At 43.1% G+C, this 24,205-nt stretch overlaps 2 protein-coding genes across 5 annotated transcripts; both read right to left on the reverse strand.

Annotated features, from left to right (window-relative positions):
- Window positions 1–418: 418 nt before the first annotated feature.
- Window positions 419–6,390, reverse strand: LOC120655864 (RING finger protein 10-like). Its single transcript, XM_039933835.1, has 9 exons — window positions 6,207–6,390; window positions 4,958–5,004; window positions 3,584–4,849; window positions 3,395–3,483; window positions 2,664–2,766; window positions 2,461–2,565; window positions 1,402–1,525; window positions 1,020–1,181; window positions 419–921 (listed from the first exon to the last, which is right to left on the reverse strand). Exons 1-9 carry the CDS (start codon window positions 6,388–6,390, stop codon window positions 755–757), a joined length of 2,247 nt encoding a protein of 748 aa, XP_039789769.1. The 3' UTR covers window positions 419–754.
- A 12,810-nt stretch (window positions 6,391–19,200) lies between these two features.
- On the reverse strand, window positions 19,201–22,992 carry LOC120655865 (trihelix transcription factor ASR3-like). 4 transcript variants are annotated; one of them, XM_039933841.1, is made up of 4 exons: window positions 22,071–22,992; window positions 21,389–21,430; window positions 20,433–20,541; window positions 19,624–19,762 (listed from the first exon to the last, which is right to left on the reverse strand). In XM_039933841.1, the coding sequence occupies exons 1-3, from the start codon at window positions 22,789–22,791 to the stop codon at window positions 20,444–20,446; spliced, it is 861 nt and encodes a 286-aa protein (XP_039789775.1). In that variant the 5' UTR covers window positions 22,792–22,992; the 3' UTR covers window positions 19,624–19,762; window positions 20,433–20,443. The 4 variants fall into 4 exon arrangements, with proteins under 4 accessions (XP_039789772.1, XP_039789773.1, XP_039789775.1 ...); XM_039933838.1 differs by lacking the exon at window positions 20,433–20,541 and having other exon boundaries at window positions 19,201–19,765; window positions 22,071–22,979; XM_039933839.1 differs by lacking the exon at window positions 20,433–20,541 and having other exon boundaries at window positions 19,201–19,762; window positions 22,071–22,967.
- Between the last annotated feature and the right edge of the window lie 1,213 nt (window positions 22,993–24,205).

Raw genomic sequence — 24,205 nt, forward strand, 5'->3', positions numbered from 1 at the left:
GTCACGGTCCTTCCATTGATACGTAATTTTAAAACAAGTTAACATAGAAACTCTACAATGAGTTGTTTCTAAGTTGTCTCGTGGTGACTTATTAATATGTCAATTTGTGCATAGCAAGAGAAATCATTGTGAGTTGCATAACAATAAAACTTGTATTACTGACGCTACAGTAATAGTCTACTCCTAAAATTTAGTTTATCAATCAGTTGCCTCATGAAACGACCACTTTCTTTCACATCCTTTTCTCTTCACACCATAAAAAAATCAGACACTATGTGTCCATTATTCAGAAAACGGTAAGCAACCCACAATAGTCATCACCGTTGGTAACTGGTCTTTCACGAGCAGACCAGAGTAAGACTACCAGCCCTCCTGGACCAGAAAACCTGCGCAAACATAAGCTAGCTATTCAGGGGTGTTAATAGCAAATACTGCAAACAATGTGGCCCCATCATTATTATTTATCAAGTTACATGGCTCTCTCCCTCTCTCTGTCCTCGGCTCCAGAGCAATGGTTACCCTTAGCTTGGGCAAGGTTTAAGGATGTACTAGGTACAACGCGAGAACACCCCTTATAGAAGAAAGAGGTGGCAAAAGCACACACAAACATGAGGGGGAAACAAATGCTATTTGGGTGTGTTTTTTCTAAAGCTACTTGGGTGTTACAAAGTAGTACAGTTTATGCACTATACAAACATAGCTTTGATCTACAATGGAAACAACCAAACTGTTCGCTTCCAGTGTATCTAATCCTTCAGTATCGACGGCCACCACCAGTTGACAAGAGCACTCTAGTTGGTTTCTTGCCCTTCTTCCCAGCGCCATTCGCTTTCTGCATCTCCGAGTTGTTGTCGGTCACAGTGGCAGCTCTACTGGAAGATATGATGCTGGCAAATGATAATGCAGGTGCTGCTGATGGCCCTGCATGAGCAGAATATATTGTTACATGGATACTTAATTAGAAATTACGTTCTGATATCCTGAGCAGTATTCTAGCTCCAAACAGGCATGGTACCTACCTTGGTCTCTAGCACTATCATTTTTACCACTTGCATCCCCAATTTCAATTCTCAGGGGAGGCGAGTCTTGGGCTGATGCAAAACCCAGGCGTGTTACATCAGAGAAAAGCTTTCTTTCACCGGCTGGCGGACTCGTGGATGACCCAGCATTGTTACCTAGAGCTTCAGTGGAAAGAGATGTGAATTCAGTGCCAACAGGAAATATACCGAGATGCGTGATGAATCAGACAGGAAAATGGGACAGCAACCAGATGCAAACAGAAAACTGTAATATATGGATATCAACAACCAGTAGGGAACTTCCATCAAAAGAATTCTGGAACAAAAGGAAGCAGTAAACAATACAGGCATAATGCTGCTGTCATTCCAGTTGCAAAATTACCTTCGAAGTCATCTAGAGAGAACATGACATCATTGTGACTTTGTGAGAAATTTGTAAACTCAAACCGCATAGCTGATGCCTGCACAGCGGCAGCAACTTCAGCTTTCACTCTCTCACTTTCTTCCTACAAAAACACAAAGCAGGAGAGTGAAAAGGAGCCAAAGCAAGCCACAAGGGGCACGGAAAGCAAACCATGAAACCCAATGGCCCTTGTACAGAATGTGTTTTTTTTAAGATCCTTGTCCAGAATGCTGGCTTACTTATATTGTATTATAGTCCCATTTGCGAGTAACTTTACAGAAATGGTTGGGTCCAAATTAACCAATAGTTCCGCAATATATTGGTAATATGAATCATGGTTTAAAGTCAGTATGAGTTATCATCCCTGACGATTCTGCACACTCAACCTTGCTAGACATGTACTAAGTTTCATGTGTTTCATTGTAAACAGACAAGCTGCTAAAACCAGTTGAAACAGGTTTCACCAATTCTCAGCTGGGATACTTCCCATACACGATCCATTCCTGCACTTGTCAGGTTACTTTTGGGACAGAAAAAACAAATAGTAAGATAAAAACCAAGCAATAACAGAATCACTTTGCATCTATGTATTACACAAACATCATTCTTATGCAATGAGAAAACCGAGATCCAAACATATAATGCATCAACTCTTAATAAATTCAGGGTTTAATATAGTGCTGGCAAAATCCAAGAACATAAGGGCTTGATTGTTACATAGCGCAGCCAAATCGAAGTGACATTCTTTTGAGGGATCATCAGTTTTTCTGGATCCAATTTTCCAAATCCTGACCAGTTCAATCCTAAACAGTTCTCCCATGCATTTACTAACCTGGCTTCTAATTGATTACCCATATTTCAAACCCCAAGAAAATTGAGTTTGGAATTTTGGTAAACAAAATCTGTAATCATCTGCCTTCCACCAGATAACAGATAACAACCTGGCGGTTTTGGCCCCCAGTCTCTACAACCTTAATGCACAGGATGGTTCTGAATGATTCAACAAATAATGTGCAATACAGATAACAATCTCAGTACCTTCTTGGCAGCTCGTTTTCTTTGCTTCTCACGCTTCTTGATTTCATCCAAGAATGGAGCTAATGAGCTTGGAGGTACTATATCACTCAGGTCGATTTCACAGAACTGCATAATGTGTAAAATGTGAGACATGGTCAAGAGCAGAACTTGATTTTCTGACCAAATGGATGGTGTAGCTGTTGATTAGAACATATAATAATTACCTGGAATGTGGTTGTTAATGAGAAGTGGCTCAAAAACCGATAGCGCTTCCTTATAGCCTCAGATTGTGTTACAGTTTCCAGCTCCAAAATTTTTCCAGTTATTCTGTGCACAAGTTAACTAAATCAGTAAAATTTAACATGATTCAAGCACTGATCAGAAACCACACCAGTATCATAGTGACCAAGATATTGGCATGGTCATAGCATTTCAAACCATGCTCTTATTCAATGAAGTTTTATGGGGCCGCGATAGGAAAATCCTAGTAAAACTAGATTCTACACATGGTGCAGCGCAGAAATTGGCCCTAAAAGTTACTTGGCAGCAAAGTACAAGGCTACAGCAAAAATAACTGAAAACAGTGATGATGGACTGAGATATTTGATAATTGTCTTAAGACAATAACATCGTACATTCAGTTTAACGATTCACATGCCTTTTGTGAGAACCCTAAAATTTGTGATTGGACCAAAGATCGCATAGAGTTATGCAAGCGTCAAGCCCTCCCACTAACAACTGAACTGTCACAAGTTAAGTGTATGCAGTACTGTGTTATTGGACATTTAGGTAAATTAGAGTGCTAGACCTGATAAGCGCATTCCATGTCCAATATCTTGATGTCCTTATTGCTTAATTACAATGCAAGTTACACTATCATACTAGAGTTGCACTTGTATGTAAATAAGGGATGCTAGGGCTCAAACTTTCTGGGAATAAGGAAAGATCACATTACCTAGGTGGGAGCATATCAGAACCTCCAAAATGGTTTAGAAGACATCTCATGTTTAGTGGATGAAGAATTAGGTGTTGGCCATCCGACACCTGCAACAAGATTTAAAACGATCATGAACTCTGAATATGTGAAGCTTAAAGCCTTCAACTAGGAAAGATAATTAGCACTAAGAGTCTGAAAATCTCAGACCTGGTAAAATGTGTATGATTCATATTCATTTGAATCAGTGGTGGTAGTGGTACATTTCTCATTCATCTTGGATATTGCTCCTTTATCAGAGCTTTTATTTGACTCAGGAGACAGAGAGAGTGCTGAAATACCAATGACCATATCTCTATCTGAAACAGGGGAAATCTTTTGCCCATTGTTCAGTTGAGAAGTATTCACATCAAAGGAGTTTCTAGACTTGTAACTAGATCCAGGAGAGAAGCTATCTTTCGATGGAGGGCTACAACCATAATTTCTGTACTCAGTCCAATATTTCATCCTTTCTTCCAGTTGTTCCAAAGCAGCAGAAACATATGGAAGTTTCTCCATGTCATCAACAAGGCCCGAGTCAGCCATATGCAACCAATTAATAAGATCTGATTTTGCCTCTCGAACAGATAACTCCACATCAGATGTCAAAATAAACTTTGAGAAAACATTACATTGATCTTCACCTGCTGAAGAACATTCACTGGAGGTGCTTTTAATAGACGGTGTGAGAGAATTTCTTGACCGGCTCAGAAGTGTAAATGTAGCAATGTCACCAGCACGGAAATTCTGAACTTGAGTAATATGTATGGTATACAACTCCTTTGTTGACACCATCATGAAACACAGAGGACACTTCTTCCAGCATTCACCTTTGAAATCCTCTTTGCCCATTGTTAGATAACGTAAAATGCACGGAAAGCAGTATATATGTCCACATGATGTGATCTGTGGGCACAATGGGCTCTCCAAGCAAATAGGGCATTGTACCTCAGAAGGGCTATAGAATCTTACACAGATAACATCTTCCCACTGAAGCATCTTATCAGGATCCATTGATTCAATCTGGTAATTCCCGGTATCCAACACAACAAATTTATAGTTTGCTTGGAGGAACAGGTCTTTGTTGTATGGTTTGATCTTCCTTTGTCTTCTGGGAGGATACATTCTAGGGCCTCTGGGCTGCGGCCGAGAAATAGGATCATACTGAAAGTTCAGTAGATGATTAGCATTCACGGCTTGACTCTTCCTAGCAGCCATCTGAGTCCCATTACCCTGAGGTCCAGTAGAACCTGAAGCCAAATGGTCAGGCTGAAGAGATCCCACCATTTCGGTTCTCTCAGGATATGCCCCAACAGAGCCAACACTGTCTATAGGGAAACCCAAATTCCCCTGTTCAGACGAGTGGCATTCTGAAATATTGCCACCCTCTTGAGTACATATATCATTCTCTTCCCCAGAGATTCTAAATCCAACTACCTGAAAATTCATGCATTTTATCGATAAGTTAAGAACATCAACTGTATTTAAAGCCAATATACAAAGAAAAGAAGATGAAAATGGGAATAAGCTCCACAAGCACTTCACCTTTTCGGGAGCATTGATAGATTTTCTAATAGCTGGGTCAGCTGGGTCTGCAAAATATGAATTGCATTATAAAGGTTACTCTGAAAACAGGAGAACTTAACATTAGCAAGGAATCAACGATGAGAACACAACATTACAACAACTTATGCATACAGGTTGTCTGGAAAGCAGACAACAAAAATGATGATTTAAGATTATAACAACAACCAAGTTGTTAAATTGAAATAACAGAGAATGAACAATGAAATGCCCCGGAACTACACTAGCATGAATAGAACAACTTTAAAGGAAACTAACAAGCAAATTGAAGCCAAGTATATTCATTGTCATAGGAATATTCACTTCACTATCAGTAGTATAGGTGATGTCCATATGAAACAAACTGTTCAAAATTTTAAATGCTAACGCTAATGCTTCAGCAGCATATTGTTTCACTAGCGCTACAAGAATCGACAGTAAGGTTAAAACGTATCGATTATAAGCCAATGTTGATCAAACCATAAGACATTCAATACGAGATTCTAACTTGAATGGATCAGGTAAACATTGAATAAGAATTTTAGCCAACGATGCGCTGATCTGCAAAAAATGGTCAGACTTAGTCACCTATGATCTGTACATTAGGTAGACAATCTTATTGTTAGTGCAATCTGCAATGAATTGAATCATGGTCATACATAGAGTTAAGCTCACCGATCTTGACCACAAGCATGAACATGAAATATAATGGAAATGGTTAATTTACCATCATAAATCATATCTGCAATTTACATTTTCTGCCGGATAAGATCGAGTTCCAATGAAAAATACTAACACAATAAACAGCAACTCAGCAATGTTTTGCATCCGAACTCCATTGAAGCTTACCGTCACGTTTGGCCAAGCTTCCCAAGAGCATTTAGACATTTATGCATGCAAAAATTGGATCCAGGCTATCAAACCATTCTTAGCTCAGCACAAAACCTAGAATTCATGGCCATTCACATGAGCTAAGCCACTGGAAACCCCAATCCCTAATACGCCAAGAGAAACAGTAAACTTGCTAGGGGGCAAAAATTCCCTCCAAGCTTCAGCTCAGTCAACGCACGGGTGGCACCAGCCACTCGGCGGCACGTCATCAAACCAAACCCCCAGCAGAGCTGGCTCCCAAACTAACCAGCAGAACCTAGATCCAACCTCACCGGCAATCCATGTGCGGGCGCAGGGGATCGAGAGAGCGGGGTGAGCTGCGCCGGAAGGAAAAACTCACCGGAGCTCGCGCCACTGCCTCCGGCTCCGGGCGCCGCTGCCGCGGCGCCGGGCGGCGAGACAATTGCCGGAGGGGAGCGGCGGCCGTGACGGCGTCGTTGGCTGCCATGCTGCGGGCTAGGGGTAGGGTTGGGCGCGCGCGGGTAATAGGATCCTCCGGTGCGTTCGCGTGGGGAGATGGACATGAACCCGCGCGGGAGCTCGTGGGGGTGGGTGAACGGCGGCTCGGTCGGTCGGCGGCGACGGGGAGGGCGGTGGCGCGGGGGCGGGGACACGGCGGCGTGGGATTAATACGGCCGATGCGTGGTAGGCTCACCGGGGCTTGGGCGTGGCGCAGGCAAGGCCGCGCTCACGTGGACTAGGACACGTGGAGGGATACAAGGGGCGGATGTAGATTCTAGGCCTACAAGTCAGTCAGTTGGTGCCGAACAGGTCTATAAACCAGGTCCATGCACATTGGCGGTATGAGGATATGGGAGGCAGGTGTAGGATTGCTGTTGGGTCGGGGAATCGAAAACTCCGTGATAGGGCCGCGTGGTTTTGCACGTGACGATGACGTGTGGGCCGGACCGGAGGCGGCAGTAAAGGGCCGAATGCATCAGGCCCATTATACCCATTAGATTTGCTTGGGCTTGAAAATCTCCTAGACAGACCATCATCAGTGTTCCCAAAGTACCCCTCAATAAAAATCAGTGTTTTCAAAGTTCAGAGTCCATGAATAAAAAAAAAGAGTTCAGAGTCCAAATTTTTTTCCCACCCAAAATACTATTTGATATGTTGTTTTTTTTCCCGAGGAGCATGATGTTTTTCAAATTTAAGATTAAAGATTAGATTTGTAACACTCACTTGGTTCCAAAATGTGATTAAGACATTTAAGATCGATATTAAGTAATGAATTTGCAAATCTTAACTTTTACCAAATTTCTTGAAAGATGCACCAACATCTTCATCACCAAAGTAGTTCCATTAAATTCACCATAAAATATATGTAAATAGTGTATTTATTTGGTAATTATAGATGTTACTATGTTTTCTATAAAACTTGGTTAGAGAGTTATGAGAATCTTACATTTTATAATTTTTTTTGAGACAAATGGCAGGAGAACTGCCTTTCAGTTAAGAGGAATAGAAGTTTAAAGTACAAGAAAGATTAACCAAACCACCCGGATGACTAACTCACTCAAATGCCACGGCACAGCACAACACTGCAATGAGTCATCGTTGCCAAGTTGGTTAGAAGCTAGCAAGCTCCGACTTCCTGAAGCTAACCCTAGACGATCACCACCGGGCAGATTGGCAAAAGACCGAGTTCACGTAGGTCAACGTTGCTGAGCTCAAACGCAGTGTGAAGAGCAGCTCCGACTTCGTACCGCGAATCAAGGCTCCGCTCCGCACCCCCCCCCCCCCCCCCCGACCACCAAACCACACCTGCAGTAAACCCCACGGACGAAGGATAGTCCGCCCCATGTTATCGGTGTCGAGCTACATCCCCAATGCGGCAGCTCTGACTTCACGTCATTATATTAGTCCCCGCCCGCCAGACGGCTGCCGAGAGGTGGAGGGCGACTACCAAAACAACAAATGTAGAGCCCATAATGACTTACAGGTGGGACGTGTGAGGAACCGCCCAAATTATCTCGACTAAGCCGAGTTATCATCCATTTATCAACCCAGCTTAAGCGAAATAATCCCGGTAGTCCCCGGTATGCGCTTTGAGCAACACCCAGGATCAACTCGCATACCGTTTGTTCTCGTCATAGCAACCATCACAAGGATACATATGAGAGCAAAATTTTAAAATTTGGATTATAAGTCTTAATCATCTTACAAAACTCATGAAGTTAACTAAATATAAGCAACTACACATGAATATTTTCAGCTTTTAAAGGTTCTTTACAAACTAAGGTGTATCCTAGCTCTAGGTGGATAACCTACCATGTTTTTTTAGATTCAGAGCCTAAATGCAGCGGATATTTAGATAGTATTAAGTAGAAATAATGATGTCCTTGCCCATAAGACACCACTTGCACAAGCTTTGAGCGAATTCCACCATCCATCCACTTTGCCGGCTCCGGCGAGATAAAAACCTGCAAAAACAATTTAACGGCAACACCATAAGTATATTTCATACTTGCAGGACTTATTCATAATACTATACATTTGGTGGATGCAGGAGGCTAATCAAGTTTTACATTGATATATGAAGATGCGAGCAGAGTTGTCAAGTGAATAAGCAAAAGACACGGCATCTAATATTTCTATATCAATCACCAATACAATTGCATAAATAAAGTGATCATGTAACATGAGCTTAATCTTCCATGAACTCCATCACGATACTCTACATTGGAGTGAACCTCAGAGAGCGTGCTCAGTGACCGAGAGCGCGGCTATTGCAATAGATTAATACCCTGCAGGGGTGTACAACTTTTCCCACACGAAACGAGACCATAGGTCATTGTAGGGTCGAGATGGCGGACTAGAGGGGGGTGAATAGTCATTTCTAAAACTAATTGCGCCGGCTAACCGAAACTTATGCGCAATTGAAACTATTCGCTTCGCCAAGACTTCACCCCTCTAACTATGACTCTAAGGCACCTCCAAAAAGATCCTACACAAAGCAAATGGAGTGCCAAGCTAGCAAGAGCTCTCCTAACAATTCTAATGCCAAGCCACACAAGTCTAAGCACTAGTACTTCACAAACCGGGGGAGCTCCTACACAATTCTAATGAGCAAAAGCACAAAGCCAAACCTAAGCTCACTAGATGCTCAAGGACAAGGATACACAATCCAAATCCAAGAGCTCAACTTGCTTAGCTACACAATCTAAGCAAGAGCAACTATTTAAGCTACACAAGCTAACTAGTTACACTAGAGAGCAACTACACAAGCACAAGATATAGATGAATGTAAATACAAGGCTTGTGATTTGGAGAATGCAAACCACCGAGAAGAGTAGACAAAATTGACACAGTGATTTTTATCCCGAGGTTCACTTGGTTGCCACCAAGCTAATCCCCGTTGAGACAAGCTCCAAGGTTGCCGCCGATCCTCTTGCTAGTGGTGACTCTCAAGTCACACTCTCCCACGTGGAATGCTCACACCGAGCTCTAGCACATGATCCGGCCGAACCACTTGTTGCTCTTCACGTCTCGCTCAACTAGAGTTGCTCTTCGCGGCTCCCGCGGGGTGAGCACAATACCCCTCACAATCTCTTCTCCGGAGCACCGCACAATCTTCTTGTGGGCTTCAACGGAGCCTCTTGCCACCAAGCCGTCTAGGAGGTGGCAACCTCCAAGAGTAACAAGCACACCGGATTGCAACACGATCACCTTGTGCCACTCAATGCAATCTCTCAAAGCAATCGTACTAGAATCGCTCTCTCACTCGATCGGATGATTACTATCAAGTTAGAGTGAGTAGAGGGATCTCAAGCACTCTCACACATGGACACCAAGTCCCCAAGGTGCTCAGCAACCACAAATGGCCGGCCACACCCTCTATTTATAGAGGGAGGCCCCAAACTAGCTGTTACACTCAAATCCCGTAAAAACAGAGTTTTCGCGGACTGTCCGCATCACAGAGACCGGACCGTCCGCCATTCAAAACCAACGGCTAGAACTGCGATGATTATGTGTCAGAGTCGACCATTAGAGCCCCGGGCGGACTGTTCGCACCCCTGGGGCGGACTGTCCGTGGTTCAAAACTTTGAACCAACCGATTTGCAAACGGGTCCGTGGTTCAAAACTTTGAACCAACCGATTTGCAAACGTCTCTGACTAAATCTGGAAGTGACCGGCGGACTGTCCGCTCCCCAGGGGCGGACCGTCCGCCGATCAAAAAGTGAGCACACACAGAAACCGCAGTGTTTCTGTCCCAGAATTTTCAGTAGGAGGCGGACCGTCCGCCCCTAAGGCCGGACCGTCCGCAGTACAATTTGGACACCCAAGACAGAACTACCAAGTTTCTGCGCCCGTTTCAGCTTTTAAAGGCGGACCGTCCGCCCCTATGGACCGGACGGTCCGCAGTTTATTTTGCACCACCAACAGAGCCAAAAACGGTTCTGCTCGAGCTCATCCGAGATAACGACGGACTGTCCTCCCCCAAGTAGCGGACCATCCGCAGGTCTATTTTCAGCAAAAATGTACCTCGGTCAAACGGCCATAACTCTTAGCTCCAATGTCCAAATTTGGAGATATTGGACTCTATTTAAAGCTTATTCAGAGGGCTACACAACTCAACTAAATATTTGATCCAAAACACAATGGATCAAAGCAGTATTTCACTCCAAGAGCCAACCTAATCTCCGAAGAACACCAAAAAACCTTTCTTACTTCCCCAAGTTGATAAACGTCAACTCCAACTCTTTCTCCTTTGCAAATGTGCCAACACCACCACGTGAACAACACCATGTGCATGTGTATTAGCATTTCACAATCATTTTCAAAGAACTTTCACTTGATCTCACCACGCCACTCGATCCTAGCAACATCGCAATGTTAGATCGCTCATGTGGCACTAGATGACCGATATGCAAACAAGTTTGCCCCTCTTGATAGTACGGCCATCTATCTTAAATCCGGTCATGCAATTCTCTACACAACCTTTGACCGATGAAATGAAATACCCTACAAGTCATACCTTTGCCTTGCGCATTCCATTTCATCTTCCCAAATGTTGATGCCACACAAGCACCAAACTCCATCAAGCCTTTTGATCATCATCATGAGTCAACACTTGGCTTAATCTTCCTTGAATGATATGATCCACTCCATATCATCGCATGACCTCTTTGGTCCATCGATCTTGACCTTGCTCGCTCTTCACCGTTGCCTCGGTCCATCGGCGCCAAATCTTGCCCAAGCTTCACCGCCTCGCGGTCCCTCGCTTCAAAGCCTTGACTTGTCCTTCTCCATTGCAACCGGTCCATCAAGCAAAGCCTTGTCTTGATCTTCTCCACTTTGGTCACATAACTCCATGTCATGTCTCATATGCAATGAGTTCCTCCATCACACTATATGAGCATAGCATCAACCCTTAGTCATTTCACTTCCATGGCACATGTCGCTCATACTAGTGTCTTTGTGTGGACTAATCTCCTCTGTATCTCGACATAAACACTTATTAGTCCACCTAAGTTGTCACTCAATTATCAAAACCAAACAAGGGCCTTTCAATCTCCCCCTTTTTGGTAATTGATGACAACTCTACAAAGATGTGGAAATTAAGCATATTCCAAGCTAGCACTTCACACACGTGTAAATAGCTAACTTGGTTTGGATTTTATGTTTCTTATCCACCATTAAGACCACTTGTAAAGGATTGGATAAGCACCATAAAAATCCGACTTGATAGTGATAACTCCCCCTACATGTGTGCTCAAGAGATTTGGTTTTAAACTCACACACATGCATAAATATGAAATTTGTGGGATTGTTATCACTACTAAGTGATGCTAAGGTATATAGGATAAACCTTTGAAGCGTGATACCAATTTGAGTTGCATCCTTGAAGTTCATTCCTTAGCATCAATAAGTAACTAGACATTCATCAAAATCTCAAGATACCTCTTGAGATCAACAATATTAGCAAGGCTCTTGATTCACTTGTAAAAAAATGTCTAGCTACAATCTATGCATGCTAGTTATCAAATCATCAATCAAGTTCTATGACTAGCATACATCACACACAAGCAATGCATATATAAATTTTAAAACTTATGCAAATGCAAGCAAGCACATGAATATGCACATATCAAATGCAAGCAACCAAGTTCATGAGCTTGCTCCCCCTACTTGTGTGCTCCTCTTGTCCAAGAATATTGATCCTCCTCAATATTGCTCCTCTTGATCCATGTCCATGATCGCACTATCATCTCATCTCCCCCTTTGTCATCCAAGGATAATTCATATCTTTGTTTATTCCTCTCCCCCTTTGTCATCAATGACCATAAAAAGGGTTGAAACCACATGAAATTGGCCATGTGAAGATCAATGGCTACCACTTGAAGTTGTACCTCTTGTACTTGTAGGGTTACCACTTGAATACCCCTTGTAGGCAATCATATGAAGTGCTTGTGGTTTGATACAAAGAGTTGGACTTTGGTAGATGGTTGAGTCTTGAATCTTCATTTTTGATGGACACTTTCAAGTTGATTGGAATTGACACCACTTGTAACAATAACATGTGGAACCATGAAGACCACCTTGAAATGCCACATGTAGGACACTAGTAGGATTCTTGACGTTGATACCTTGTAGTGGGGCTCCTCTCCCTATGTCAAAGTGTTTGTCAATCTACTTGAATCTTGAGCTCTTCTTGATGAGGGTAGCTTTATTGATTTGACTTGATCACTTAATGTTGAGAATCACTTGTGGAACCACCATTGTTGCACTAGATCTACTTGAATGAATACCACTTATATGACCATGTATATCACTTGTAGAGATACAATGATATACTTTTTGTTGAATCTAGTATCACTTGTAAAATCATGATGGATCACTTTGTTGAATTTGACATTGATAATCAATTCTTGAACTAGATTGTTTCCATGAGCTTCTTTCTCTTTGACTTGATCTAGACTACTTGCCCAAATAATTCAACTCGGTTTGAACCAATGACAAGCTTCTTCACACCTCATTCTAAGGGTTATCTTGACAATGTTGAGTTAAATACTTGAAAGCTCATTTTCTAGATCAACTACTTGGGTTTACTAGGTCATGAACATGTCATATGTTACCACTAGATCATATCAAGCATAGAAGCAATAGTGGCATCATAAAACATTTAAAATTATTTTATTTTTCATGAATAATCACTATATATGACTACATGCACTAATCATGTCCTTAGCATAGTATGAATGCATAAGTCAAGCAATTTCACCTTGCTATGTTGGAGTAGAGGATAGTCATTAGATTCCAATTTAGCTTTCCAAATAGCATCATGAAGTCCAATTATAATAGCTTGGTGAAGACAATGAATACCAATATGAAAACCATTCTTCACCCATATGAAATGAATACCACTTATCATCAAATGCACTATCTTGTTGTGGTTGGCTTGCTTCATCTCTTTGATTTTTGCTTGCATGAGAGAATACCATTTGAATATCACTTGAATTTTCATGAATCTCTCTACTTTGGGTGTTGCTTGCTTTTCTTGATCAACCCATTTGATATCTTCAACTAAGCATCTCCAATGACTCTGGATAACCACTTCTATGTTGGCCTTCCAAGCACCTTGCTTGTCAAGCACCTTCCAAGCACCTTGGGTCTTGGGCGGCTCGCCTCTCTCCAGAGAGAAGTGATCTCTCCGAGAACCATTCTTGACACTCACTTGAAATGAATTTAGTTGATTGATCAAACAATGGACTTGTCATAATGAGTAATTTTGGAGTCTGCTCTAAGTCCTTTTCTTTCTTCTTGAGGTTGGTCTTGATTCTCAACTTGAGTACCAAAAGTGTGCCAAAAATATTTCTCAATCAAATGGCCTTGTACCCAATACTCGTCATGCTTCTAGATCATTTCTAAACCAAACCTAGGTTCCTCAATCACTTGTAATGATGATTCCAACTTGAAGACCTTTGTAGCTCATGATAAGTTTAGCTGCCAGAATCCTCCTGAAAACAGCAAGAGCGGACGGTCCGCTTGCCTTGGGCGGACTGTCCGCTGTTTACATTCTGATTTGGACAGAGTAGAGTTTGTTTCTGAGCAGATTCAACATATCTCAGGAGGACCGTCCGCGGATACTTGGCGGACCGTCCGCGCTTGCATAGTGGACACATCATTGGTGTAACCGAAGCTTACCGGTGCATCTGGCGGACCGTCCGCGGTCTATGGGCGGACTGTCCGCGCTGCAATTTTCTACTGATCAGAGCCTCTAGTGAAAAACTTCATGAATGGTGGACCGTCCGCCTCTTACACAAGGACCGTCCGCGCTACAAAATTTCGGACAGCCCAGAATTTTGCCAACTTTCACAATTTCAACTTTGAATTAGGATTATTGCTCAAATAAAATTCCAAAAATCTCAAAACTAGTATGAACACCATCCAAAGACTGATATGAGTGAGTAAGAATGAGAAATCAAAAATAAAACAAGTAAAATCAAGGAAACTCATAAATAGTGCATAAAAGCTTTGAAAAATAAAAAATTTGAAACAAAGAGTGCACATAAGAACCAAATGTCATATGTACTAGTTTTCAAGCCACATTTGAGAAGTAAATGACATTTAGCTCATTTTTCAATTTGCAAAATGATTTTTTCATCCAAAAGCAAGGTTTAACACAAATAAGTTTGCAAGCCATCAAATATTTCCAATGAATTTCTCACAACAAGAATAAGATACTTGTATGTTGTAGCACTTGGACTTCATTGGTTTGACTTGGCATTGGGTTGTATATATATGCAAAAAAACTTCAATTCCTTGATTCAATCATAAGATCAAAAATATGAATTTAATTTGAATCAAGCCTCCAATGCCTTTGGTACCTACACACATTCATCCATGTTTTGATGGTACCCAAACTAGGTTGGGTCCTCTCAAGTTAGGAGCAACATACTTTGGCAATGCCTTAGTATGAATAGCGAGATGTTTTGCAATAGTAACAAATGAGGTACCATTACCATCCTTTCTAAGAGCCAACCTAATCTCCGAAGAACACCGAAAAGCCTTTCTTGCTTCCCCAAGTTGATAAACATCAACTCCAACTCTTTCTCCTTTGCAAATGTGCCAACACCACCACGTGAACAACACCATGTGCATGTGTGTTAGCATTTCACAATCATTTTCAAAGAACTTTCACTTGATCTTACCACGCCACTCGATCCTAGCAACATCGCAATGTTAGATCGCTCAAGTGGCACTAGATGACCGATATGAAAACAAGTTTGCCCCTCTTGATAGTACGGCCATCTATCCTAAATCCGGTCATGCACTTCTCTACACAACCTTTGACCGGTGAAATGAAATGCCCTACAAGTCATACCTTTGCCTTGCGCATTCCATTTTATCTTCCCAAATGTTGATGCCACACAAGCACCAAACTCCATCAAGCCTTTTGATCATCATCATGAGTCAACACTTGGCTTGATCTTCCTTGAATGATATGATCCACTCCATATCATCACATGACCTCTTTGGTCCATCGATCTTGACCTTGCTCGCTCTTCATCATTGCCTCGGTCCATCGGCGCCAAATCTTGCCCAAGCTTCACCGCCTCGCGGTCCCTCGCTTCAAAGCCTTGACTTCTCCTTCTCCATTGCAACCGGTCCATCAAGCCAAGCCTTGTCTTGATCTTCTCCACTTTGGTCACATAACTCCATGTCATGTCTCATATGTAATGAGTTCCTCCATCACACTATATGAGCATAGCATCAACCCTTAGTCATTTCTCCTCCATGGCACATGTCGCTCATACTAGTGTATTTGTGTGGACTAATCTCCTGTGTATCTCGACATAAACACTTATTAGTCCACCTAAGTTGTCACTCAATTACCAAAACCAAACAAGGGCCTTTCAGTCATACTACCCATCGGCCCATAAGCAATGATTCACGTGTCAACCGATCGCATACCCATCCCCAACGCTGATACGAACAGCCGGGATGGACAGGTGCAACGGAACCGCTGATACACCCCATCACAAACCATATCGAATCTGCTCAGTGAAGGGCGCGCGTATGGTACTGAGCTTACCATCCCATTATAAAGCATGTGGTTTGTACAAAAAAAGTGCTCAAGAAACCGGCGTCCAAAGAGACGGTCCTTAACCAACTCGAGCAAGCCTAAGCCATTTGGATTCCACTTCCAACATGGCCCTACCACCTTGCTCATGTTTTAATCTTTCTCATCTACTCAAGTATATTAGACAAACACCTTATAGCTTGCGAGTGATGGTGACCTTGCCATCTCCCAACTTCTACCCTAAGCTAAGCATGGCTAAGCAATTAATTCGAGAAGTCTAAACATACATACTTTACCTAGTATAAGTTATTCTAGAGCTATAAGGAAAAATATGCCAAATGGATTCTACACATATCACATGAACTAGATAGGGTTAAACCCATGCACAAACAATATTGTATTATAGAAAATTAAGAATTCAAAAGTAAGGTTTGAGATACATAGGTGCCTGCCTTGTTACTCCGCAACCGCGACACTCCGAAACGTCATTCTCTAAGAAAGGAGACAAATGCATGAATTAGAAAGGATGCCAATGCATATGCTTATGATGAGTTAGAAAAGATGCCATGAATTTATATGCTTATGAGATGCAATGACTTATGAGAGGTAAATGCTAACATGATTCAAGGTCATAAAGTAAACAATACAACGAGGTAAATGAGGGCACACAAACATTACATAGAGTGGAGATGCAAAACAATTACTCACACATTTGCATGCACTCTACAAGACAAGTTGTAACATGAGGATGACATCAAAACTATAGTTGTGCTATTATTATTTGTGATATAAATTAAGAATAAGTAGTTCATCACAACATAACGCATCAACCTATGTGAGTTAGTTTATGAATGCTATCAACATAGAGTGCTAGGGTCTAGAGCATTCTCATACATGTTGATAATATTAGTTAAGGTAGCTTCTAACTAAATTTAGACAATTAAAAGATAATGATAGCTGCTGGCAACATCACATTTTAGTTAAGTTAAGATCATCATTACAAGTTGTTCATGGAGGTTCCTAACCATAACATCACATCACAATTATTTAATGAACAAAGGAAAGTGATAGCTCACATGAGCACAATTGATTCACTAAGCATTTTACAAGGGAATTAGTTTTAGAACAAAGATATCTAAATTTGTATCCATCTACAAATATCCAATGAAAGCTAATATTTACAACAACTCATCATGGCTATAGGTAATTAACAAGAGTATTTCGTGATTTTAGAAGAGCATCATAAACTAATAACCATGCATCCAACTAGGTAGCAAGCTCTTAAATCATAAATTAGAAACTACAAGAGTATATAACTATTTTATAGGTGTTATCAATTTTAGACAGAAGGTAAAGTTTGAGAAAAGTAAACAAAACTGGATTCACAATTTTAGAGGTACATATGTATTTATTGTGCAATTTACTAGTTAACTAGATCTAAACAAATATAGATTAAACTGTACAAATATACAAATAATTCACACAAAACAATATGTCTAATGGATAGTACACATCATAAGGAAGCTAGTAAAATTAGTTTCATAATTTTTAGACTACCAGAGAATTAATTATGCAATTAACAAGATAAACACATATTTAATAAACTGGAAAATAATATATTATTTTGGGAGCAAACATATTTTTAGCAGGTAGAGAACATCAATAAAAAATTAACAAAATTTGTTTCACATCAATCGGAGCTATATTTAATTTTATATAAATTTTACAAGATGATGCAGGCTTATGCACTAAAATCAGGCAAATAGTACTATTTCCTACAGTAACCCGGATACTCCGGGCTTCGCTGATCCGGACACTCCGAAAAAACGTCCGGAAACTCTGACCCGGAAACTCCGGGTTTAGGCTCAGAAACTCCGGCCGGTGAACAGTGAGCTCGCCGCCGGCGATCCCGATCACGGTTTGGGGTGGGGTTTGTTCCTAAGGGTTCCTAGAAGTGTTGTGAGTTTATTTTGGTAGCTAAAACCGACATGCATTAGAGTTTCAGAGTTCTAGATCATCAATGGTGAAAGGCCATGGATAGGCTAGGGAGCTTGATTGAGGGCAAAGGAAGGAAGGTGATTGGTAAGAGGAGCTCACCGGTGATAAGTAGAGCACGAGCAAGATGCCACTTATTGGAGTAGAGTGGCACCAGTGTAGATCGGGTCGAGTTCATCCTTGATGGCTTGGGGGAAGATGAAGAAGAAACTTGGGATGACCTTTTCCTTGGTCTCCGGCGAGGAAGAGGTGGCCGAGGTGGTGGAGAAGCTCGTCGACGTCGTGCTCCGGCGAAACTCCGGCAAGGTGGAGGGTTCAATGGTGGGGGAGAAGTGAGAGCCCCCCCATCGCTTGGTAGAGAGAGAGGTGTTTGGGTGCAGGAGGAGTGAGAGAGAGAGGGGCTGGGAGGGGTTTCGAGGTGTAGTAGTGCTCGGGCTGACATGTGTGGTCCGTGGGGGGCACGTGGCGTCTATGTGCTGCGTGTTTGACACGTACTCAACTTGCCAAACCCGAAAACTCCGGATTTTGGCCCGGATACTCCGGACCAGCCCCAACCCGGAGGTTCCGAGATAAAATCCGGATATTCCGGAATTTCGCTATACCCACCCAACATAAGTCATATAATGAAAATACAAATTGCTTCACAAAACATGAGTTTCATATGACCATATGTATAAACAATCCAAAACTAAATTTAGATGCATTCAAATCAAGTACAAAATTTTTATGAATGCTTAACAAAAGCTCATGATGCGATGCTTAACATGATAATTACATTTGGATCGTTACAGGACACCTTTAAGAAGAGCACGACATCGAAAGCGGTGTCGTCGCCACGAGCATTGCCGTCGTCAAGACTTTCGCCTAAAGGTACCTCCCCCTCCCCCTCCCCTTTCGTACGAACGCTAGGCCCCGATGACCTTGTTCCTAGCCACCACCACCGTGTCGAAGTCGCGTCGTCCATTTTGTAATGGACAGGGTAACATATTTTGTATATGTTTCTTGAACAATCTCCACACTATGCATATACTGTCGCACGCTCGCAGCAGTTCAGATATATTATCTGAGCAAATCAGATGTAGGAGTTCCTTAACAAGATGAGAAAACAGGATACAGCATTCCCTCTAGAAGGTTAGCTCCTGAAGCTGAAACTTTTGCCCAGATGAACCATATGACTTGGTAAGCAACAGGTTTGGCATCTCTCACAAGTCTTGACCGCTTGTGCTGACAAAGTTGCCCATATAACTCACAGACAACTAAAATTGCATCCTCGAGTACACATCAGATGCACACATGCACAACCACCACCAGAGCTCAACTATACACAATTGCATTGCTGAGAATAATTACTTCCAAGAATCCACCGCAGATACACAACTGAATTCTGCTAGTCCAGATCATTCGAATGCTATAAACCTCATCTCCCTATATAACATAGCCCCCCAGTACAGGTTTCTGACATAATTTCCAGAACCAGCCCAAAAAGAATCGAATGCCAATAGCCCTATACCAATCTGTACATTCACTTACAAATGTCATCTTCTTTTGCGGTAAATATACACCTAGGTGATTGACTGACTATAGCTTATCTGCAATCCTGCCAAGGGCATCTGCTAGCCTGCCAAGCACAAGAACTAGGCTGTTAGCTTGGTTTTTCCTCTGCTCCCTGTCGAGTTCACAGTTCTGGTTCTGCGCCTCCAGCTGTGTTGCAACAATCCGGCTGTTCCGGTCTAGGATCTCAATCAGCTTACTCTGCAGGTCTGTTGGGCCTTCTCCAGCTTCTTCGTCAGTCCGCGGCCTCTTCTGCCCACCCTGCTGAGCCGATGTATCCCTCTCAGTGCTTTGCTCAGGATGTTTGTCTTTCGATGTGCCTGCTTCAGAGAAGCCATTGTATATCAATGTGTTTTAGCTTTTTTTACTCATCCTTACAGATAATAAGTACAATGAGTATGCATGGTTAAAAGTTTACGACCCAGTTACTATCTTTAAAACAATATACAGCGTCCGAAAGTGAAATGATAGTCATGCATGTTCTTTCGCCATTTGACATTTCAGAGTTGCTCAACGGACAAGAAAAAAGCATATAGTAATCCATCATTAGCTAATATGACACCTAGGAATGTAATATTGGAATGTCCTATTCACATCATTTCAAAATTTGCAAACAGTGATAGACCAAACCAATCATCTCAATTTGTCAAAAATAAAAAGGATCCAGAATAGCAAATCTACACATATTAGTCACACCATTATATGCATAGATGTATAGATGTTAATAAATTAACATATGTATAGATGTATACTATGTTAATAAGTTTACATATGTATACCTGCAAAAAAAATGTTTATATGTGTGCTATTATAACAAACAAGACATGAGCCTAATCTCCTTTACTTTTATAGAGTACGCACACCACATCTGTTGATAGTTTACCATCATTGCACGTATATAAAGTTTCTGAGAATATTTTGAAAATTAAAATGCATATGCCTGTGAATTTCAGTTTTTTCCTATTTACATCTCAGCTGCTCAGTGCTCACTCTTTCTAACGTCATTGTGGAAGCTCTTTACCCATTTTAAGGCAGCACTCCATAGGTTCTCTGTCAGTAGTGTTGTGACCCTTACTGTTCACGGCGTGAACAGTACTTTCTACACATAGCAGTAGCTTGTCACTAACAGCAAACTTTCTCCACATGAGCCAAAATGAAAGAATCTAGTTGAAGTGTCAAAATATGTACCACATAAAGGTGAGCATTTAAGTGGATGCAAATACAGTAACTAGAACTGCCAAATGAAAATATCTAGATCGAATATAAAACCATTAAACTCTTCAATAGTTTATGACAAAGCTTAAAGCCAATGATCCGACATAAACTGCCCCACAATTGAGGTATTTCTTTATGTGCACTAATCAATTATTTAAAAAAACTAAAACTGATCATTTTGAATATTTGAACTTGGAAATGTAGACATCAAAGAGAAAGGAACTGATAACCGTGTTCCAGAACTGCCCGTACAGAAAAGTTTGATGGACATGGTAACCACCAAAGCCTGCCATTTGCGGTTGATTGCACTTTTCGTATAAGCTGGCACTCTAGCACAGTATCGGATTGGTTTCAGCAACCCCACGGCCATATAGCAATGTGAGTTCGTAATGTCTATTGTAATAATGGTTCGATAATGATACACTTCACATTAGTTATGCAGACAGGGACATTCTACAGTACCATTCTACTGCAGCTTTGCTGATAAACTTGAAACTTCATGTGCAAAGTGAATCTCAATAATGAAAAAGTGTGCATCTGCCACATGCTATAGTTACAATTGCTAAATCACAACATTCAGCACTAATGCAACAATCCACTATTCATAATATGCACACAGTAGGCAAATGAACCCAATGGAACAGTAAACTATCTTCAGCAATGCTGCAAGTGAGATACAAGGAAATATAAAGGAAACTAGAAAACACTAAATGGAGTAAAAGTCAAAGTACCTTGCTCTGCGCTCTGTTGTTGCCTTGATGCCTCAGGCTTCTCTGAAACGGAGGACACATGAAATTAATCAAGACAAATCAATGGACCTACCAATGAAATTGACAAGGCAAGAAGCAAGTACGCCTAACGAACACAGTCAGAATTAAGAGAAGAACCAAAGAAAGTTGCCAAGCTGCGATCTCGAGTTTATATTCCACCAGACCTAAATGGTTGTTAAAGTGAAACATCCAGCGCAGAGTAACTGCTGAATTTTTCTGCAGAAAAGGAAAGAAACAGCACCAAGAACTGAAATTTTGCACCACGTCAAAGCACCAAAACAAAGAACACAGATACATCTCATAACCAGATAGTACTGAATAGTCTGTCCAATCAAGAGCATCTGATCAGAAGAAAGGTCTTGCGTTTACAAGTTTGGGGCAGTAAACATCAATACCTCAGTTTTAGCATGGGCATGAACCAGATTACCAGAAAGCTTCGCACCTTTTTATCTCTAACAAACAGCGGCAAAACGAACTCGCAATTAAAAGGTTTTAATTTATATCACCAAAAAGCAAGATGAATTCGAATTCATCAAATAGTCAAACACTGCAAGCGTGGGGAGGCTGCAAATCGGCGAAGAACGCAACTTTATATAGAGGAAAAGCACACAATTTTAGCACTAAGAGTCAACGAGCAGCTCACCTGACACCGGTACCGCGATCACCGGCTGTGGCGGAAGAGGAGGAGGCGCCGCTGCCGCCGGTGCCTCCTCTTCTTCCTCCTCCTCATCCTCCGAGAACAACGCCTCCTCCGTTGCCGGGCGGCCACTGTCAAACACGGCCTCCGCCGGCCCCGCCTCCTTCTCTTCCTCGACGCGCGCCGCCGCCACTGCCTCCTCCTCTTCTGCGGCATTCCCGGCGGACCGACTGGGGAGGATCGCCCGCCCCCGGCCCTCGAGTATGTCGTACACCTCGCGGTCGAAGAACCCCGGGAGTCGGCGCTCCCTGCGCGCGTCGTTGCGCATGGCCCAGAACGACGGCTCGCGCGAGGCCGCCGTGGCCCGCTCCCACTCCTTGATCTTCTTGTAGTCGCCGGCGAGGTTGCTCCAGCGCTTCCGGCACTGCACGGGGCCCCGCTCGACGCCGTGCCGCCGGCAGTAATCGGCCACCGCGGCCCACTTGGGCTCCAGCGCCGCCGCCGCCGCCGAGGCCTCCCCGCCGGACGCCGACGCCGCCGCCGCCGCCGCGGCCGCAGCCGCCGCCAGGCGGCCCCTGCCACCGCGCCCGCCGCGGCCCTCCACCATGCGTTTGCCCTCGATGAGCACCAATATCTCCTGCCGCGTCCACCGCGGCAGCCTCGGCGCGCGCCCCGACGGGGTAGCCGCGGCCGCTGCGGCGCCGGCGGGGTCGCCGGCGTTGGACATGCCGGGGGCTGGGCACGGGAGGCGCGTGCTTTTGTGGCAGAAGTTGACGTGACGGCGTGAGGCGGGTGGTGTAACGGAGGGTTAACGACGGTAGGAGAGAGAGAGAGAGAGAGGGGAAAGCAGGGAGGAAGGGACGCGTGGGGAGGGAAAGAGAAAGCAAGGGCCAAGGGCCGAGGAGCGCGAGGGGAGAGAGAAAGGGGCAGGGGGAGGAGAGAGAGGGCTGTGTCTTACTTAAGCTAGGGATTAGGGCGAAAATGGCGTTTAATTAGGCACTCTCGTGTGAGCCGGGACATATACCCAAATCCAAATGGTCCTTGGGTATTTCTTGAATTCCTTTTATATTTTTCCTTGGTATTTCTTGAATTCCTTTTGTATTTTTCGTGTCACGTCTTTTTTTTTTTTGCGATTCCACAAATTCAGGAACACCAATAACTACAGCAAATTTTGTTATTTAAACAGAGAGGAAACCATAGTTAACATTCAGGTACAGAATAACTATGTGTATAGTGATCATGTATTAGGATTGCATGAGTTCATCCTCATAGAAAGATATTGATTACTATAGTCATCCTTAAGGCGTCAAGCCGTCAACAAATAACTTTGGAGCCACCTGATGTGTAGAGAGCTTCTTGAAGGCTTGAAACATGTTGTTCGCCACAAAGCACATAAGGTACAAGTGGCATGCTGTCAAACTAACCCTCGGTGGGCATGCATAATGACGGGATTGATTCGAAAAGAGCTAATTAATAAAGAAGAAGCACCTTTGAATTTCTTATGATCTTTAAATTCTGCGTGATGTTAGAGCTAAAGCTCTGCCAAACAGACTCTTAATGAAGCGTCAATATAAATAACTTTAGAATTTTAATCTAGCTTAGCTCATTCCTATCTTTTCTCATAGAGTAAATTTCACCAGCGGTCCTCAAACTTGTTCCGCGTTCTCATCCCGGTCCCGGTACTTGCAAAACGCACATTCAGCACCCTAAACTTGTTACGTGTTCTCATCCTGGTCCAAACAGCCCCCCGGGCAGCAGCTCAAGTGGAGTGACTTCCTCGCCGACATTCCGCGGTCTGCAATGGTGACATGCGAGGCGCAGCATGTTCTTGCCCAGTACCACCACGAGGCCGGTGGCAGCGGCGTTCTGGCTATCGGGACTAGCAGCGCTGGTGGCGGCCGACCGTGCGGTGATAGTGGCGCCCTCGGTGCTGCGGCGACGACGGTGCGGCGAGCGAGGAGAGCGCGAGCGGGAACAGGTCGAGGCAGGACGCGAGCGCCCGGAGCGAGGGTCCCAGGTGGAGGAGCGGGTCCCCGCCCGCGCCGGTCCCGGGCAGGGGGAGCACGGCAGCGGTGAGGTGGAGCAGCAGGAGGTGCGGGCGGGTGGCGGCGACCCTCTAGTTGGAGCCAATGATCCAGCCC

This window comes from Panicum virgatum, chromosome 1N (assembly GCF_016808335.1).
Source record: "Panicum virgatum strain AP13 chromosome 1N, P.virgatum_v5, whole genome shotgun sequence".
NCBI classification, from domain to species: Eukaryota; Viridiplantae; Streptophyta; class Magnoliopsida; order Poales; family Poaceae; genus Panicum; species Panicum virgatum.

Bases quoted from the DNA above. Each gene is read 5' to 3' on its own strand.
- LOC120655864 (XM_039933835.1), bottom strand. From the start codon at position 6,390: ATGTCCATCTCCCCACGCGAACGCACCGGAGGATCCTATTACCCGCGC. The intron at 5,005-6,206 runs GTGAGTTTTTCC...CATATTTTGCAG, and splicing joins AGGCAGTGGCGCGAGCTCCG to ACCCAGCTGACCCAGCTATT. The intron at 1,182-1,401 runs GTAATTTTGCAA...TTTCCACTGAAG, and splicing joins CTCTCTAGATGACTTCGAAG to CTCTAGGTAACAATGCTGGG.
- LOC120655865 (XM_039933838.1), bottom strand. From the start codon at position 22,791: ATGTCCAACGCCGGCGACCCCGCCGGCGCCGCAGCGGCCGCGGCTACC. The intron at 21,431-22,070 runs GTGAGCTGCTCG...CCTCCGTTTCAG, and splicing joins GATCGCGGTACCGGTGTCAG to AGAAGCCTGAGGCATCAAGG. The intron at 19,766-21,388 runs GTACTTTGACTT...GCTTCTCTGAAG, and splicing joins ACAACAGAGCGCAGAGCAAG to CAGGCACATCGAAAGACAAA.